The following is a 16,524-nucleotide window of genomic DNA, read 5'->3' as shown; positions in this document are numbered from 1 at the left end:
TGCCACCTCCTCCCCCGACATCCCCCACATCCTCCACGCAAAACGTCTCGGCACTCGCCGCCTCCCCCGTCTCCCCTGGCCCCGCCCCCTCGCCAACGCCCTCACGTGCCTCGCCATCGCCGCCAGCGCCCTCCAGGCCAACGGCGTCTACTGCTGGGCCACCTATGGGCCCGTCGTCGCCAGCATGCGCCGCCTCGACGGCACACAGGCACAGACCATCGTCGTCGGGTGCGTTGCATTTCCTTCTCGCTGCCGTCTAGCCCCGCTGACCCAGCCGGCGCACAGTGGAATCGTAGGAGTATACCTCATGGCTGCGCCCCTGGGATCTCTCACGGACAGGTATGGCCCCAGGATGTAGGTGTCTGCTTGTGCGCATCCCCATACTCAATACCTGACGTCTGATACGCTGCACCAGAGGCTCCCTCGTATCCGCCTGCCTGAGCGCAGCGGGCTACCTGTCATTCGCCGCCATACTCGCGACATCCACCGCTGAGACACCGCTTCTGTATGTATGGCTCACAGCCGCATATTTCCTGGTCGGCGCAGCCACCGTCGGCTCCTACTTTGCCTGTCTCACGTGCGGTATGTCCCCGTATAGTCTGTCCACCGCATATAAAGCTGAAACACACGTCCTAAGCGTCCCTCTCCTTCCCTACCCACCCCACGCTGTCCCTCTCGCTCCCTCTCTCACTCATCGGTCTCTCTTCTCTCGCCCTCTCCTCCTTTTCTTCTCTCCGTATCTTCATTTCCCCCTCCACCGGCGACCTCGACCCTGTCAAGTTCTTGTTCTTCCTCGGGCTTTTATCTCCCGGTGTCAACCTCTTTGGTGCCCTATTTATGCGTATCATCCAGCCTACAACTCCTCCACTGCTCGAGCAAGACGTTCACTTTCCAGGACAAGATGAAGACACTGAGCCTGGCTCGCCCATCAGCCAGTTCCTCCACTTATCCGAACATACGCCCCTCCTTATCGGTGGCCCTGAAGCCGCTCGTCCAGCCCTCGAGCAATCCTACGCTTCTATCCGTGACGGTGACGAGGCGGAAGATTCCTCCAAACCTAGCCACCTATCCAACGTCAACAACACCGGACCGGAAGCAGGGCAATGGGGCGTTTGGGACTTGATAGCCGATTGGCAAGGATTTTGGATCTTTGGTATCCTCGTCGCACTCGTCATCGGTCCTGGCGAAATGACAATCGCTTCCATCGGTTCGATCCTCACTTCCCTCCTCCCTACACCCTCATCTCTCCCCACCCCCTTTTCCCTCTTCACTCCTGACAACATCTCGTACGCCTCGATAACGAACGATACCGATATCGATACCGACACCAACCCGCTGGCGCAGAGGAACACACAAGTATTCCTCATCTCCCTCTCCTCCACACTCGCCCGCCTGTTTACAGGTTTCTTGGCAGACTATCTCTCTCCGCCGCCCACCGCGGTTCCCAACCCGGCTTACCGTCCCGATCAAGACGATCCTCTTGCCTCTACACCCTCACCACATGATGATGATGATCATCATGCGATTGCGGCAGGGGATGGGGACGATAGGGAAAGAGCACACCCTGAACCGCCACATCTATGGAAACAGATCCATAAAGTGAGAATGAGCAGAGCGGCCATGACAGGTACCTGTGCCCTCCTCCTCGGTGGAGTGTACGTCTTTGCCGCAGCCGGTTTACAAGGGGGAAAAGGGGAGAAGCGCTTGTGGGTGCTTAGTGTAGGTGTGGGAGGGATGTATGGCGCGCTGTTCACACTTACCGTATGTCCCCGTGTCGTCTTTTTTTTTTTTTCCTTTCTTCTGTCGAGCTGACTATTTTAAAAGCCTGCGATCGTATCGCTTCATTTCGGGCCGACAAACTTTGGTTTAGCATGGGGAATGATTTCGTATTTCGCGGCACTCGGGTCTGTCGTCTATTCCGTACGTTCTTTCGCGTTCCCTTTTTTTATTACCTTGAATTGACTGACATTCTCTCGGTTCATCTTCTAAACCGCAGTACCTCTACGCCCTCCTTTCCATCCCTTCAGATTCTCAGACAGAATGCCATGGTACACATTGTTTTAGAGTAACCTTTATCGTCTGCGCCGTATCGTGCTTCGTGGGTAGTCTAGGCCTTTGGTTGTTAGGTAGACGATGGAAAGTATAGATCAATCCCCCTCCTCCCCGGGGGATTAAAAAGCCGGGGGATTCGCCAAGAAGAATCTACCATGGGTTAATAACGAGAAATCTCTTGTAGACTAGTTGTCATATGATGAAGTATTATAAGAAAAAGGAAGCTGAATAGGGAATGCTAGGCTTCCAAAACGAACGAAATGCATACATCTCCATGCCCTCCCCTAATATGCTTATGCTTCAAAAAGTAAAATAAATAAGAAAGAAACCTTTCAACTTTGAAAACTTTATCAAATATCCAGCTATGATCCTCCCGAATCTCGTAAACATTCACTGATATCTTTTTTTTACATCTTTACCTCTTTATCCAGCTTTCTGCACACCATCCCGCCACACGTAATAGATGTCGCCTGTCTTCACATACCGTACCCAAACGGTCGGTACCCATACCCAGGCTGCTGACTGACGGGATAATAAGCCCCATCAGGACCTTCCACAAAGCCGGACATACCCTGCCCGCCCACGGCAACAGGGACACTGACATGAGATGACATGGAGTCATAAGGGTTCATCGCCTGCTGGTAGTAGCCTTCTTGCCCGACAGGTACATGGGGGACTTCATAGTACCCAGCCTGGCCAACGGGCGAGCTTGTAGGGAGCGATGCGTTGGATCCAGCAGGTGACATGACAGGCGCACCATTAGGCGTCTTGATGGAGACTCGAGAGTCGGACCTGGCAGGCTCAAAGTATCGCGGGCCGGAAGGCTGGATGGGCGGGCTCACCGCTGGAATAACTGGAATGGGTGCGGTGTAAGCAGGGACAGGAGGGACACCGACAGGGGCAGCAGGGATGGGGTAAGGCCCAGGAGCAGCAAGAGGGGAAATGTAACCCGGGGTGAAGGGTGACGCTCGGCCGTCGAGATAGCCGGCACCCACGATCGAAGGCACTGGGGAGATGTGTCGCTGCACAGGGCTAGCGAAAAGGAGCGAGTTTTGCACAGTTCGAGGGGTAAACGGCTGAGCAAAGGGTCGAGGGGAGGAAGCGCCTTGGGAAGGAGGAGCAGAGGATTCCCGGAGGCTAGAGGCGACCGACTTGGGAGTATGGTGCTCAGCGTCTTGCTTGGAAGAAACAGACTCGGCCTTGACCGAACCTGCGACAGAGGAAGGCTTGGAATCGGAAGCGGGATTGATTTCAGCCTTGATGGCGGGTTTGGACTCCTCGTCAGCTTTCGATTCTGGCTGTTCGGCTTCAACGGGTCGCTTTTCTTGAGGTTGCTCGACCTTTTCAGGCTCTCCACCCCATCCGCCATCTTCAGGCTCCGTCCTGGGTTCCTCAACTGGAGCAGGCGCAGGAGCAACAGGCGCCTCGACCTTCTTCGACTCATTACCCCATCCACCGTCGTCCTCCTCGGGCTTGGTCTCCTCTTTGGAAGCGGAGACTGGAATGGAGTCAGGGCCGCGAGCAACCTCAACCTTCTCTGGTTCGCCACCCCATCCACCGTCATCATCCGCAGATGCAGATTCCTGGACAGGAGCAGTAGATGCTGGAACAGAACTCTGCTTTTCGGGCTCACCCCTCCATCCGCCATCGTCGGCTTGAGCTTGAGTGGACTGCACAGGTGCGGTCACAGAGTCGGGCTCACCAGCCCATCCACCATGATCCTCGTTTGACGGGGCAGCAGGGGCAGAGACAGGAGCAGGCTCACCAGCCCATCCACCATCGTCATTATTGGAAGAAGCGGCAGGAACAGGAGCAGGCGCACTACCCCATCCGCCATCATCGTTGTTCGACGACGCATCGGGAACAGGCGCGGGAGTTGCATCCCAACCACCGGCATTCACATTGGAAGCGGTGGGGGCAAAGGCACCATTATCGTTAGCATTGGAAGAAGCACGAGCGCCCCATCCATTGTCCCTAGACTGGAAGTTATCACCATCATCACCGCGAGAGCCAAAACCACCGCCAAATCCACCACGTCCCCGAGCTATTCGATGAAAACTTCATGTTCAGCAAAGTGGTCATACAACCTCAACTAAAGCAAAACACTCACGTGCACCGCGTCCGCGACCACCAAAGCCACCTCGACCATACGTCTGCCAATCTCTCTCAAGCTGCTCAAAGCCATCGTTGCCCCACTTCCCAGTTTGGTTAGTCTTCATAACAGACCTCTCCGCCCAAGGGGTGCGTACACCTGGGCGACGACCGGCTTGACTGCTAATAGAAGTGCCCGAAGAGTCCTACACGACGTTAGCTATTTATGTTTTTTTTAAAGCACGCAAGAGGACTAACATTGCCGCCAAAGTTACCTCGACCGCCCTGTTGACCCCATCCACTACCACCGCCACTGCTTACAGGCTCAGGTTCAGACGCGCCCCATCCACCACCGTTAGATGGGCGGGAGATTTGCTTAGGTTCGGGGGCGCCCCATCCACCAGCATCGTCGTTCGCTCCGTTACTAACAGGTTCAGCACCCCATCCGCCGGCGTTGTCGTCTGAACTAGTTTGGGCTTGAGGTTGCACCGGCTCCACATCCCATCCACCAGTTTGAGGCTGAGACTGAGCAGAAGGCTCGGGTTTCAGTCGCGCAGGCTGGGCTTTGGGAGTCGTCTCCGGTCCACCACCCATTTCACCATCATTGCTGCCCCCGTTGTCTCCCCATCCGCCAGCATCTTCTTTACCGCCGGAGGGCAGAGCAACAGGCGCGCCGCCCCATCCTCCATCATCTTCATCTTGGTTCTGGGCAGGCACAGGCGCTCCTCCCCATCCACCGTCGTCTTCCGTCTTGGGCTCGGGTTGGTTTGCTCGCGCGGCTTTCATCGCGCCCCATCCGCTGCTAGTGTTATCATCCTCCACGACCGCCTCAGCCGCGAGCGACGTGCCATCATCTTCCTCCAACCATGACTGTCCTGCGAGAATCTCTCGCTTGTGCTTGGGCAAACTGACTTTCTCATTTTCCCATTTTTCATGAACGGACCAGCCAGTGAGGTCTCTGTCGCGAGAGAGTGCGCTGTGCCCAGAGCTGGCGTCATCCTTCCACGATGTACGAGCAGGGCGATCGGTACCGGAACCGTTGCTGTTGTCCCCCCCACCGTTACCACCGCCAGAGTTGAAGTTGGAGGAATCCCAAGAGCTCTGACTACGTTCCCCGGCATTAGGGTTTTGGGAGAGGTAAGCTTTTCGGAAGCCCCAGCCAGTGGCACCAGTAACGTTCGTGACAGCGTTGGCACCAGAAGCGGGAGGGGCAAAGCCGCCACGGAAACCACCATTACTGCCGCCAAAGCCGCCACCACCGCCACCATACGCGCCAGGACATTCACGAGCCTAACGCGATTCCCATCGATCAGCTCGGCCAACCATTTGTTCAAGCATTACATCATGGAAAGACTCACAAAGTGACCAGGCTGACCGCATTTGAAACAGGCATCTCCACCGCCAAAGGTGTTGGGGCATTCACGAGCCTACAATCACGACATTGCACATCAGAACCAATTTCCCGTAGAATGAAAAATTGAACAAAAAAGACTCACCATGTGACCAGGTTGTTGACATCGGAAGCAATCATTGGGAGAACCAGAGTATCCAGTGTCAGGGCACATACGAGCCTACCCATGGACAATATATCAGCAACTGCCCTGCTTACAATCTTTGACCTTTACAACTATCACGGGACAAACTTACAATATGGCCGGTCTTTCCACAGTGATGACACTCTCCCCCAAAGCCTCGGCCTCTTCCATCACCACCACCACTGCTGTAGCCGCCCTGCAAGCCACCTCCAAACCCACTCTCAGTAGGCTGTTGGGAAGCTCCCCCGCCACTTCGGCTACCCCAGTTGTTTTCGCCCAAAGGAGCAGGCTCGTCGCCCCATCCGCCGCTATTCTGGGACTGAGACTGAGATTGGGATTGGGTATCGTCACCCCATCCGCCACTGCCAGAGTTGGATTGGGATTGGGATTGGGGTTGAGATTGAGTGGTGTCACCCCATCCGCCGGTATCGCCACTTCCATTGCTAGCGGGCTCCGCACCCCATCCCCCTGTGTCGTCATTTGACTGAGCTTGGTTGGTCTGGACAGGTACAGGAGCAGGCTCAGCACCCCATCCACCGGCATCATCCACAACCTTGGTTTTGGCCTTGGGTGTCCTCTGCACAGGCTCGGGTGAACCCCAGCCACCGGCATCGTCGCTGGAGGAGTCGGCAGCGGGCACAGGGTCAGCACTCCAGCCACCAGCATTGTTATCTACCTGAGCTTGAGCTGGCACGGGAGCTGGAGCTGGAGCGGGAACAGGCGCAGAGGCAGAGACAGAAGTGGAAGTAGACTTGATAGGAGCGGGATCAGCACCCCATCCTCCATCGTCGGCATCATTAGAAAAGGTTTGGGCAGGTTCAGCTCCCCATCCACCAGAGGACTGTTGCGTAGGCTCGGCGTTCCATCCGCCAGAAGATTGCTGGACGGATTCACTTCCCCATCCGCCGGATGCCTGAGCAGGTTCGGCGTCCCAGCCACCTTGCTGCTGCTGCTGACGCTGAGGCTGTCTTCCTCCATTATCACCATACCCTCCCCTCCCCGCACCTCCCGCTGCCCCACCTCTCCTCCTCGCGGCAAACCCGGCCCATCCATTATCGCTCTGCGGCATGACAAACGGTCTGTCCCATGGTCCTCGACTCACGACTGCATCGGGGATATACACGCCCACATCAGAAGCGTCCCGGCCGCCACCGTAGCCATAGTTGATTGACCGAGATTGAGACTGGGGCCCGGATTGTCGGGAGAGATGTGCCGAGTGAACGGCGGATTGCGAACGTTGAGAGTGGATAGACTGTGTATCGGTGTTGTCCCAACCACCGGCGTTGCCATTACCGGTGGATTGGGATTGAGAGTCCCATCCACCAGAATTGGAAGTCTGACTCCTAGGAGCACGAACAGGGGGCTGAGGCTCTTCCCACCCGCCGGCGTTGTCGTTGGACGAGGGAACGGGAGCATCCCAGCCACCATTGGCCTGTTGTGGCTCGGGCGATCCCCAACCACCAGCATCATTGTCGCTGTTGCTAGTCTTCAAAGACGCAGGCTCGGCACCCCATCCACCGGCGTTATCTTGCTGAGGCTCAGGTTCAGGCTGCTTCCATTCGCCATCGCTCACGCCCTTTTGCGCATGCTGAGATCCATCCCATCCGTTCAAAGTAACATTGCCAGTAACCGGAGCGGTCCGATCGTCCTCGTTGTCGGCAGAGGGCTTGGCGGGTTCGCCACCCCAGCCGCCGGCATTATCGTCTTGGGTCTCGCCGGCATCAGCACCCACATCAGAAGAAGGAACAGAGACGGATGCAGCGGAGACTGTGGAGGTGGCAGCGGTGGAAGGAGGAATAGGGACGGAAGCCGGGTTGACAACTTCGGCAGAACCACCCCAGCCGCCGCCATCTTCAGCTTCTTGGGTTTCGCTTGCGCCAGTCTTGACTGATTCAGCTTGGACCGGAGCAGGTGTAGGCTCTGGAGCAGGGGCAGGTTGGCTGATCTCAGCTGTAGCAGTTGGAGCAGGTTTGGGAGGGGGATCGGAAGGCCAAGCACCGGGCGGGGCCCATTCGACTGCCTCGGGAGGTCCACCCCATCCACCATCGTCTACGTTTTCAGCCTGTTGCGGGCCGGCTCCCCAGCCGCCTGAAGCATTGTATGACATCTGGCGAAGCGTTAGTATCTAACGTGGAGTGTCTGAAGAGATAAGCGTACGGCGTGCTGCGTCGATATGTATATTTTGAATTGCCCCTCAGTAATAGCGTATTATTCAGTTATCGCGCTGCGTGCGCTCCGTCAGCATATGCACCTTCTTCCTCAGCGTAGCTCGCGACACTCACAAAAGAGTCCTTGATCTCTTCTTTTGCGTCGTCTATTGCACCGTACGGCGTGTCTGACCCCCTCAGATGCCTTGTTAACTAATTTTTTCTTCCTGAAGGACGGCAGTGTACGTCAACCAGCATACTACATCAGCTTGTTCCTTCTTCCTTCCTTCCTTGGTGGTCCGTGCTGCGAGTGGCAAGGGATGGGGCACTCACCTGAACGCCTGGGTATGGCGAGGGGACAGACGGATGTTGGGAAAAGAGGGAGAATGAAACTAGCGCTAATGATGGGAGAATCCACGCGAGCGCGCCTCGAGCCCTCCACCCGTTCGTAACTCTTCTTCTTCTTCTTCCATTTTATCAGCAGGGAATCAAATCGGCGACGGCCGCCATTCTCGAGTTTTCGATCAAAAAAGCATGAAATGAATTGAAGAACCGTGCCATGACGGATGCTACTACAAATTATGCCCTCTCTTCCTTGCACCGTTCCTCCGCATCGGACATAGGCAGGGTCCTCAGCAAGCTGGCTACAACAAGCACCCCAATGTCCTTCCTTTCCTCATTAAAGATCTCAAGGCAAGGCTATTATTGCTACAGACTGTTCATACAACAAAAAGCCTCAACATCAGATGCCCAAAAGTTCTACGCAAATATGCTACCAACCCCCCGAATCACTAACAATCGAATAATCGAATAATCGAATCGCTTACTCCCCATCCGTTCCACCCATACTCCTCCCCACCTCCCTTAAACATCCTCCACAACCTCATACCCTACCCTCACCCACTCCCCACACCCTTCACAGCCCACAACCTCTACCCCTTCTTCCAGCTGCTCCAGCGAAATCATAAACTGACCTGAACAACGGCATGGGTAGGTAAAATACTGCGGCTCCTCTTCCTCTTCTTCTTCCTTCTCGTCCGCATTCTCTTCGTGTTCGTTCTCTGCAGTACCATCCACATAATGCGGCGTAAACTCATCCAGAGAAATATGCCGAAAGACATGTGGTCCTCTTCCTCCACCTCCTGCTTTCAAAGAGCCACCCGTTTCATGAAGACCTTGTATTCCTTGAGACGAACGTGCCCACGCGGAAAAAGAGGCCAGCCACTCATCTTTCAGTTGGGGGGAAGTAAGAACGAGACGTGCTTGATTGATGAGATGGATCTTTTCGTTCAGCATTTCAGTCTCTAGATTTCTCGTCCCATTCCCATTTGGGTTCTCTTTCGGATTGGTTTGCGTAGTCGCAAGATTTTGTTTAGAAGAAGGGTTCTTATCCGGGTGATGCTTTACGTCAAAAACATAAGTTTACGTGACACTAGGAGTCTGAAGGAGAGAAGAAATAAGACTTTTTGACTCACGAGCAAAACCAGCTTTCTCCACGCTTTATTGACCTCTCCCGTATCGGCACCGGGCAGTAAGCCGAGGACGGCGTAGTAATCTATAGGTGGGTCCGATATTTTGCCTGGGCGTAGACCCTTGCGGGATTTTTTTATATGAAACAAGTAGGTTCAAGGGAAAGACGGATTGATCATGAATTTAGATTAGTCGAGGCCGAAGGTGTTCCAGAAGTTAGGCGTGCTAGATGTTGCAAAATAGGAATTGATTGGAAGGCGCGGAAAACGCGACAGACAATTTGCTCGCAATGAAAAAAAAATCAAAAATGTCGTCGGCCAGCCTTGTGAAGCTGAAAATTAAGAAATAGAAACCGGACAGGAACACAATCGGCCAGAGCAGCCAGGTCAAACAAAAAAGCTCTAAAGTTCATCTATATCTCTACGTAGATCTAGACGTTTTTGCTGATCTTATCTCCTCCACTCCTTTCTCCCGTCTCTCTCGAACTTTTCACTACTCAAGCCAATTTGGCCAGCCCTTCCCATCACATGTTTTTAACTCTAAAGTTACAAAAAAAGTCATTATACTCCACATAATCCACATTAATTATGAACGCCCTCTCCTCCTTTTCCCAGTCCTCTTATAATAAAAGAACGAGAAAAATGTCCTGAATGTAGATGAAACTCATTGTTCCTTCTTCCCTTCTCTAGCCTGGGGGATAGCGTTCCCAGCTTCATCTATCAGTCCCTTCTTTCTCATCATTTTCAAACTGTCATGGATAGGGTCCAGATGAGGAGCGGGGTCACGATATGAGTCAAAATACTGGTCTGCCCAAGTAAAGTACTACAAGAGGGAACATCTTTACATCAGCACTAATACATTTTGTGAGATATCAATGAGAATAGAAGACGCACCTGTCCATAATTGCAAGTGAAATATAAGTGATGCAAGGTATGGTGGGCGGGACCGTTGATGTACCTCTCCAATATGTGGCCGGTGATCATATCGCCATCGTGGATGAGGATAGTCCAGAACTGGACAAAGACGAAGAGGCCCAGGTAGACATATTTGTGGAGAGGGAAGCAGAATGGGAAGATACTAAGATAAGCGGGTCAGCTCATACTGCTTCTTGATTGCTAAAGGAGACGTACTGGTAAGGAAGGGACTGGGCGTAGCCGTCTAGGGGGTGAAAGGCGAGCGCAGCGTACGGGGTGGGTACTAAAAAGCCAAAGAATCAGTACAGGACCTTCATTTTCGCGGAAAGACAAGGGCAACTGACCGATCCACTTGTGATGTGGCTTGTGGATGTGCTTGTAGATCGCCGGATGGTGTTCAATTCGGTGCACCCAGTAAATCCCAAAGTCCGTAAACAACAAGAACATAAACACGCTCAACGCCGTGTAGCCCCACCCATAGTCTGCCACGCTCTCATACAGCATGCTATGCCCTCTCACCTCAGCGACGAACCACGGCACGGTCATCAACGCTATCCACGGTGCCGAAACAACGGACGATATGATTTCTTTCCTCTTCTGGTCTTTAAGGAATTTCGGGTGATGTTCTAGCCTTCTATCGTACACATAGTAGTATGATAGTGAGCAGAAGATGAAGTAGAGGGCATAGGCGCCGAGAAGAGCGACGGTGAAAAGGGATATCGACTGGCGAATGATAGAGTCGCGAGGGAGAAGGGAGGCAGGTTCGATAGAAGGGTGGTAGGTCGTTGAGCCAGAATAGGATTCCGAAAGAGCAGTGGCGTTTATCGATGTGAGAGATGAGGGAACCGGGGGATGGGGGAGGAGGAAATTATAGACTTTGTCAAGAACGTATTCATCAGAGTATTCGAGGATGATGTCCATGGTGTACGTGGGGAACGAAGGTGTAAACGCAGGTAGAAAGTTTTCGCAAATAAGAAAGGTCGAAAACGGATATGAAAAGATCAAGAGGTGATCTTATCCACTACGAGTCAAAAAGTGGTATGAAAGTCGATTGTCAACCAGCACTCGGACGTTGTGAATCGAGAGGATCGTACCACCAAGTCTACGCGGTATCGGCCGAGTAAAACGCCTGGACGTTAGAGATGTGAGAAGATAAATAGTCGGACAGTGTCGGTTCGACACTTGTGAGACAGACGGGTGGATGAAAGTGCAGGAGGAAAAGCGAATAGCGAAAGCCGTGTTAAACAGTTATCATGGAAGAATTCGCGTTCGGAAGAAGCAGGCCGAAAGGAGCGCCAAACAATGAAGCAGGGGCTAATGTCCGTCGTACGAGGGGATTTCTCGGGCCGTCAACAAAGTTGCTTGTTAATTTTTTTCTGTGGATGCTTGCTGGGATGTTTTAAAGAGCGTGGTGGGGGTAACGAGGCGGCCGCGGGTATATATCTGCTCTCTAGACGTGCTCTATGCTGTTCCAATACCACTCTCCGGCTCTATAACGCCGACTGATAAATACAGAAGAAGCGAGTCGTCCCCTCGCCAAAAAAAGGTGGTACGATCCTTTCGTGATTGTTGTTGTCCCTGCCTTCAGGGTAAATGTCAGTTACGTATGCATATAAAGTCGTATCATTGTTATTTATTCGGGATTAAGTATTGCCCGGAAGCTAAGAAACGCCTTTAACCGGGGGCTATTAAGTCGACTTTCCTTTTTAATAATTGTCGGTTGTTGTTGTTGCCCTCATCTTCTGGCGATGTGTTTTGTTTACATTCCGAAGAATCACTCTTGCATTACACCATCCCACTGACCATTCCTCATCCTGAGTACGGCATTATTTCCCGCTCTGCAGCAAACAAACACCGATCATTTATGGTGTGCTCGTGGCAATGATTGCCATCACTCAAATCAATATTTCTGCTCTTCCGCGGCCGCATGTGTTTCATCCCAAACCGTCTTTCGGGTCTGAACTGCTTCTGCTGGCTTCATGTAGTACAGAGCAAAGATCAAAATGTGAAAGCGAAAGTACAGAACACGCGACACTGCTCTGAGAAGCCTATATTTTGAAAGAGTTAAGGCATAACGCATGAACTCATTCAGCGGCAGTGTAAAACGAAATACAAAGTGTTACGAGACAACGAACATGCATGGTATGTATGATAATATCAACAACGGGTCGTCACCTCTTCGACCATGCTAGTTTACTCGTTGATGTCCATCCCCACCGCATTAGGAAGTCCCCTACATCCTCTATCAGCACTGCCCGCCAACAGAAGGGACTGGAGGAAAGTAAAGACATACCACATGAGCAGGGCGTGCAGGTCTTCTTCGCCCGTATTGTTAGGCGTCACACTTTCTCCGTCTACCAGTACCCCATTTTTCTACACGAGGTCCGTCAAAACGCCATCTCCAACATTTTTGCCTGTCGAAACATGAAAGAAGACTTACAATGCCAAGCGTGAGCTTGATAGCAGGCTTAGGCGCCTCGTATTCCTCCAACTCCTCGTCATTTATCTTTCCCGCTTCTCCTTCTTTCTCAATCAACCTCAAAATGTTCCTGGCAGCGACTTCCCCTTGGCCAAAAGCTGTATGTCCAGCTTGGATAGCTTTAGTCTGCGCACAATCTCCAATGGCGAAGATGTGATTGTAATCTTTCTGGGTTTGAAGCTGATCTTCGTCGGAACCAATGGAAGTGGCAGATGAAGAGGTCAAGGGAGGCGTTACGGTAGGCATGAATGATTTGGAAAATTGCTTTTCCGTGTTTTCTACAGACGCTAGCCGGGAGGGACAGACTTGCTGAGTGGGGAGTACGCGAATACGACCGGTCATAGGTGAAATGAGTGCAGGGTCAAGCTCCGCCATCAAGGAAACGTGGGGTCTTTGGCCTGTACATGGCAGCTGAAACGATTGATGCGTCAGTCTCTTCAACTGAATTGGGAAAAGGAGAACGCAGGGTCCAGAAATTTACAACGATGTCTGCTTCAAATGTACGGCCTTTATCAGTAGTAACATATTTGGTCTTTCCATCAAGCACTTCAGGCTCATCGGGCCATGTCATCACTCGTTCTCCAAGTACGACATCGACCCCCATCTTGGTGAGGGCTTCCATAACTGCATTTTTATCAGCGCTTAACCATAGAAGGAAGGGGATAGAAAATAAGAGTCTACCTGTGACATGCAGCTTGATGGGGTAGATGGGTAACAGCCTCGTCCTTGAATGTAGCAGCGTAATCTTCTTCTCGGGATACACATCCTTCAAATCAGTCGCATACTGAATTCCCAACGCGCCTCCTCCGATTATCAAGATTCTACCCGCCGCCTTGAACTTTTCTGATTGGATGGCCATGAACTTTAAGCCACGCTTCTTATTCCCTAGCTTTCGCTCATCTCCCGTAACCCGCGGCTGGCCGCTGAGAGGTTGCCAGACGTTAACAGGATCGGGAAGGGTACTGCCAAGGGCGTAGAGTAGGTAGTTGTACTCAATCTTCTCTTCCGGCCCGTCAAATTCGCCGTACGTCATATTGACCTCCTTGCTATCAACATTAGCCGCAGGGACACTTTTGAAAGCGACATCTTTAAAAGCCGGACGGTCCTCTTCACTAGGACGAACGAAGGTGACCTCCTTCGAAGATAACTTGGTGACCACGCCTTGAATAAACTGATGTCTCGCTCTTCCAGCTAGAACGTCATCCTCCTGGTCAAGGACGGACGGATGAATGGGCGGTGTTTCAGGGGGAGTTGAAAGATCTATTTCGGGCGCAAGCTTGGGTTGTGGGTCGAGCAAATGTTTATAAGGTATGAAACTCTTGGGAGCATGTTTGGTCTTGACCGTAAAGCGGGAGAACGTATAGACGTCTAGATATGGGCAAGGATAAATCAGCTCTTGTTGTATCTTGAACACGAATCCTTGAAAGAGTCAAGATATAAGATTGGGGAAGACCTACGGTTCATATGCGTATTCCTATCAATAGCAATCAACTTGCAATTACGAGGAAGCTTCTCCGCCAAGATCTTGACAGCGGGACAGCCGCCGTAGGAGGCGCCGAGGACAACGACGGTGCACATCGCGGACTTGGCCATACCGTTTCCGTCGTATAAAGAAGAAGGTAAAGATTGGCAAAATTGAGTCCTTGTATTGCTGCGGATATCTGAAGCAGAGATTGAGAAGTAAGATCGGAGACATGTGAAGATAATATAATGAAGTTGAAGAGACGCACACTAATCAGGAGGGGCTTTGATCACAGTACAGTAAATACAGGGTTAAGGATATACCAGTGGAGTCAGCGTATATGCACAGATAATGGCAATGTTTGGGATAAGGAGGTAGAGGAAAAGATGGGGTATTTGACTAAAAGACTCAATATATACGTATATTTATATTCGTTGCCCTTTCATTTCACTCCACCAGCGGATACTCCGGCTACAACTCAAGTATAGTTATCAGATAACTAACCAGCAGAAAGAGTCCAGCGGTCTTCCGTCCCCCCGAACTCAACGGCCCGGATCTTTTTAATGCCCGCCGGGTAGGGCCGAGTCGGCGCCGTACGTGCAACGTAATACATCGCATCGAACGAAATAAGAGGTAACTGAGTCCATCATGCCTCTAACGAGCAAGTAAGTAAGGCCATTATTATTATCATTGAAGTGAGTAAAAGGCATATATAACCGAATGCACAAACAAAGCCTAGCACAGCAGCCGACAAAATTATACCGCATTTGTCACCAACAAGTGCTACCAAAGGCAATAATCTCTTTGTATGATATATTCCTCTGTATATCATAAATATTAGAAACAGGTGTGTGCAACGACTACTAGGATATAGAAGTCTTTCGTCTGGCTTAATGGCATCTGAAAAGCTCGGTACGTAATGAGCAGATCGTGCGAATGGGAATGGTCGCGATGATCTGCAGTCTGTAAATCTTCAGTTCTTTCAGACTTAATAGATCCCAGGACGTTTACATGCCAGTTGAAATGGACCAGAAGAGACGTATGTACTGCGGTTCTGTGGATGCGTGAGATTAGTTGGGCTACGTAAGTGATTAGTAGGCAAGAAAAGGATAATATTGAGGTATGTATGTAGCCTTTTTCCGTTCGTGTTCTTGTTGATGCTAGCTAACAATGGCCGGTGCCCATACATCGATCAAGTATTCGCCATACAAGCATTCCATATGTTATATTTGTACGAATGACGGAGATTTGGACAGAATATCAGACGGATAATACTGAGTGCAGCAACGAATGCAAGTGAACGAACAACCAAGCTTTTCAATACATGCTATTATTACGTAATGTTGGAAAGCGATAAGCCAATCCCGTATTTGCTCGCTTGGTCGCATGCCGGTCAATCATCGTCGGTCATCTCCCGCGTGCAGTCACATCTTCTCCTTTACATCCCAGCTTTCAACTCATCTCACGTATACACTCATCACATTCAAGATGGGGTTCCAGCAATCGGTTGTACTGGGATCTTGTGCCTTCCTGTTGGGCATGGTCTTTGTCTCCCAAGTGGTAAGTTGTCGCTTTGAAAAACGCGAATCCGATCCTGTGTGCACACTTTCATCAGCATATCTGACAGGTTATACCTTTAACAACATTTTGGATACAAATACGGGCTACCCTACCATGAGGCAGAGGCAAATGGCTGATACACTTGACTCTGCAGGTTGATATCCCCCTTCTATATCAGCCTGTCACTCCCGAGGCTATCGATAACGCCTACAAATTCTATGAAATGTGGTGGGAAGCTCCTGGTGCTGTCAAGGCATTGTTCCATGTTGCCCTTGGGTTACCACTCGTAGTGCTGCTCGTCAAACTTCACAAGTGGAGTGAGAGTGCTGTCTTCTTCGATGGCAGCTGTATTGGTGAGTAAGCTGTAACTTGTAACATTTTTTATCCATGATGCTTTGTCCAAGTTGGTAAAGCGTGGATGCTGATGTGGCTTTAGTCATGCACTTGGCGACTATCGTTCTTTATTTGACTGTCCATATCAACTCTTTCAGGACTTTCCGTGTGTTCCCTTTTGCCCATACAATCTTGAGAAGTCACTAACAACATCTAGTCTACGAGTCAACCGTCACCTCATCGTACACCATTCTTCCACCTCAAGCTCCACGAGACACTCCTCCTACCGCCGACGAGCGCATCGAAGCTGTTCGTGTTCTTGCCGCAGGAAACGCTCTTGTCGGTCTTTTGACTCTCGGTGTGATGGGTATGCAAATCGGACAAGAGTATGCGAGGAGAGTGGAGGAAAGGGAGGAGCGGGAAGTTGAGACGAAGGTCAAGAAGGATATTTGATTCTTCTATGAGCCATGCTTTATCTTGC

General features: G+C 51.5%; 5 protein-coding genes across 5 annotated transcripts in view; 2 read left to right on the top strand and 3 right to left on the bottom strand.

Moving 5' to 3' along the window:
- CNBA4850 (hypothetical protein) overlaps window positions 1–2,146 on the top strand; it is a gene marked incomplete at both ends in the record, with an annotated part of 2,196 nt that extends 50 nt beyond the window's left edge. The window contains 6 exons of the mRNA XM_772694.1: window positions 1–228; window positions 286–354; window positions 416–582; window positions 638–1,761; window positions 1,825–1,920; window positions 1,997–2,146. The exon at window positions 1–228 is cut by the window's left edge and continues 50 nt beyond it. Coding sequence (XP_777787.1) covers window positions 1–228; window positions 286–354; window positions 416–582; window positions 638–1,761; window positions 1,825–1,920; window positions 1,997–2,146 — 1,834 coding nt within the window. The remainder of the gene's footprint in view (window positions 229–285; window positions 355–415; window positions 583–637; window positions 1,762–1,824; window positions 1,921–1,996) is intronic.
- A 382-nt stretch (window positions 2,147–2,528) lies between these two features.
- Window positions 2,529–7,785, bottom strand: CNBA4840 (hypothetical protein; the record flags this gene model as incomplete). The annotated part of the gene is made up of 6 exons (XM_772693.1): window positions 2,529–4,096; window positions 4,163–4,349; window positions 4,402–5,433; window positions 5,502–5,570; window positions 5,640–5,714; window positions 5,791–7,785. 6 exons carry the CDS (start codon window positions 7,783–7,785, stop codon window positions 2,529–2,531), a joined length of 4,926 nt encoding a protein of 1,641 aa, XP_777786.1.
- A 2,173-nt stretch (window positions 7,786–9,958) lies between these two features.
- Window positions 9,959–11,130, bottom strand: CNBA4830 (hypothetical protein; the record flags this gene model as incomplete). Its single annotated transcript, XM_772692.1, has 4 exons — window positions 9,959–10,117; window positions 10,189–10,372; window positions 10,426–10,492; window positions 10,554–11,130. 4 exons carry the CDS (start codon window positions 11,128–11,130, stop codon window positions 9,959–9,961), a joined length of 987 nt encoding a protein of 328 aa, XP_777785.1.
- A 1,272-nt stretch (window positions 11,131–12,402) lies between these two features.
- On the bottom strand, window positions 12,403–14,281 carry CNBA4820 (hypothetical protein; the record flags this gene model as incomplete). Its single annotated transcript, XM_772691.1, has 6 exons — window positions 12,403–12,442; window positions 12,503–12,582; window positions 12,650–13,099; window positions 13,170–13,312; window positions 13,370–14,056; window positions 14,146–14,281. The coding sequence occupies 6 exons, from the start codon at window positions 14,279–14,281 to the stop codon at window positions 12,403–12,405; spliced, it is 1,536 nt and encodes a 511-aa protein (XP_777784.1).
- A 1,255-nt stretch (window positions 14,282–15,536) lies between these two features.
- On the top strand, window positions 15,537–16,496 carry CNBA4810 (hypothetical protein; the record flags this gene model as incomplete). The annotated part of the gene is made up of 4 exons (XM_772690.1): window positions 15,537–15,710; window positions 15,865–16,063; window positions 16,147–16,209; window positions 16,261–16,496. 4 exons carry the CDS (start codon window positions 15,537–15,539, stop codon window positions 16,494–16,496), a joined length of 672 nt encoding a protein of 223 aa, XP_777783.1.
- Between the last annotated feature and the right edge of the window lie 28 nt (window positions 16,497–16,524).

The sequence above is a fragment of the Cryptococcus neoformans genome, chromosome 1 (assembly GCF_000149385.1).
Source record: "Cryptococcus neoformans var. neoformans B-3501A chromosome 1, whole genome shotgun sequence".
Lineage (NCBI taxonomy): Eukaryota > Fungi > Basidiomycota > Tremellomycetes > Tremellales > Cryptococcaceae > Cryptococcus > Cryptococcus deneoformans.
Note: the sequence above shows the minus strand (reverse complement) of the source record. Positions and strands in the feature narration are given on the sequence as shown.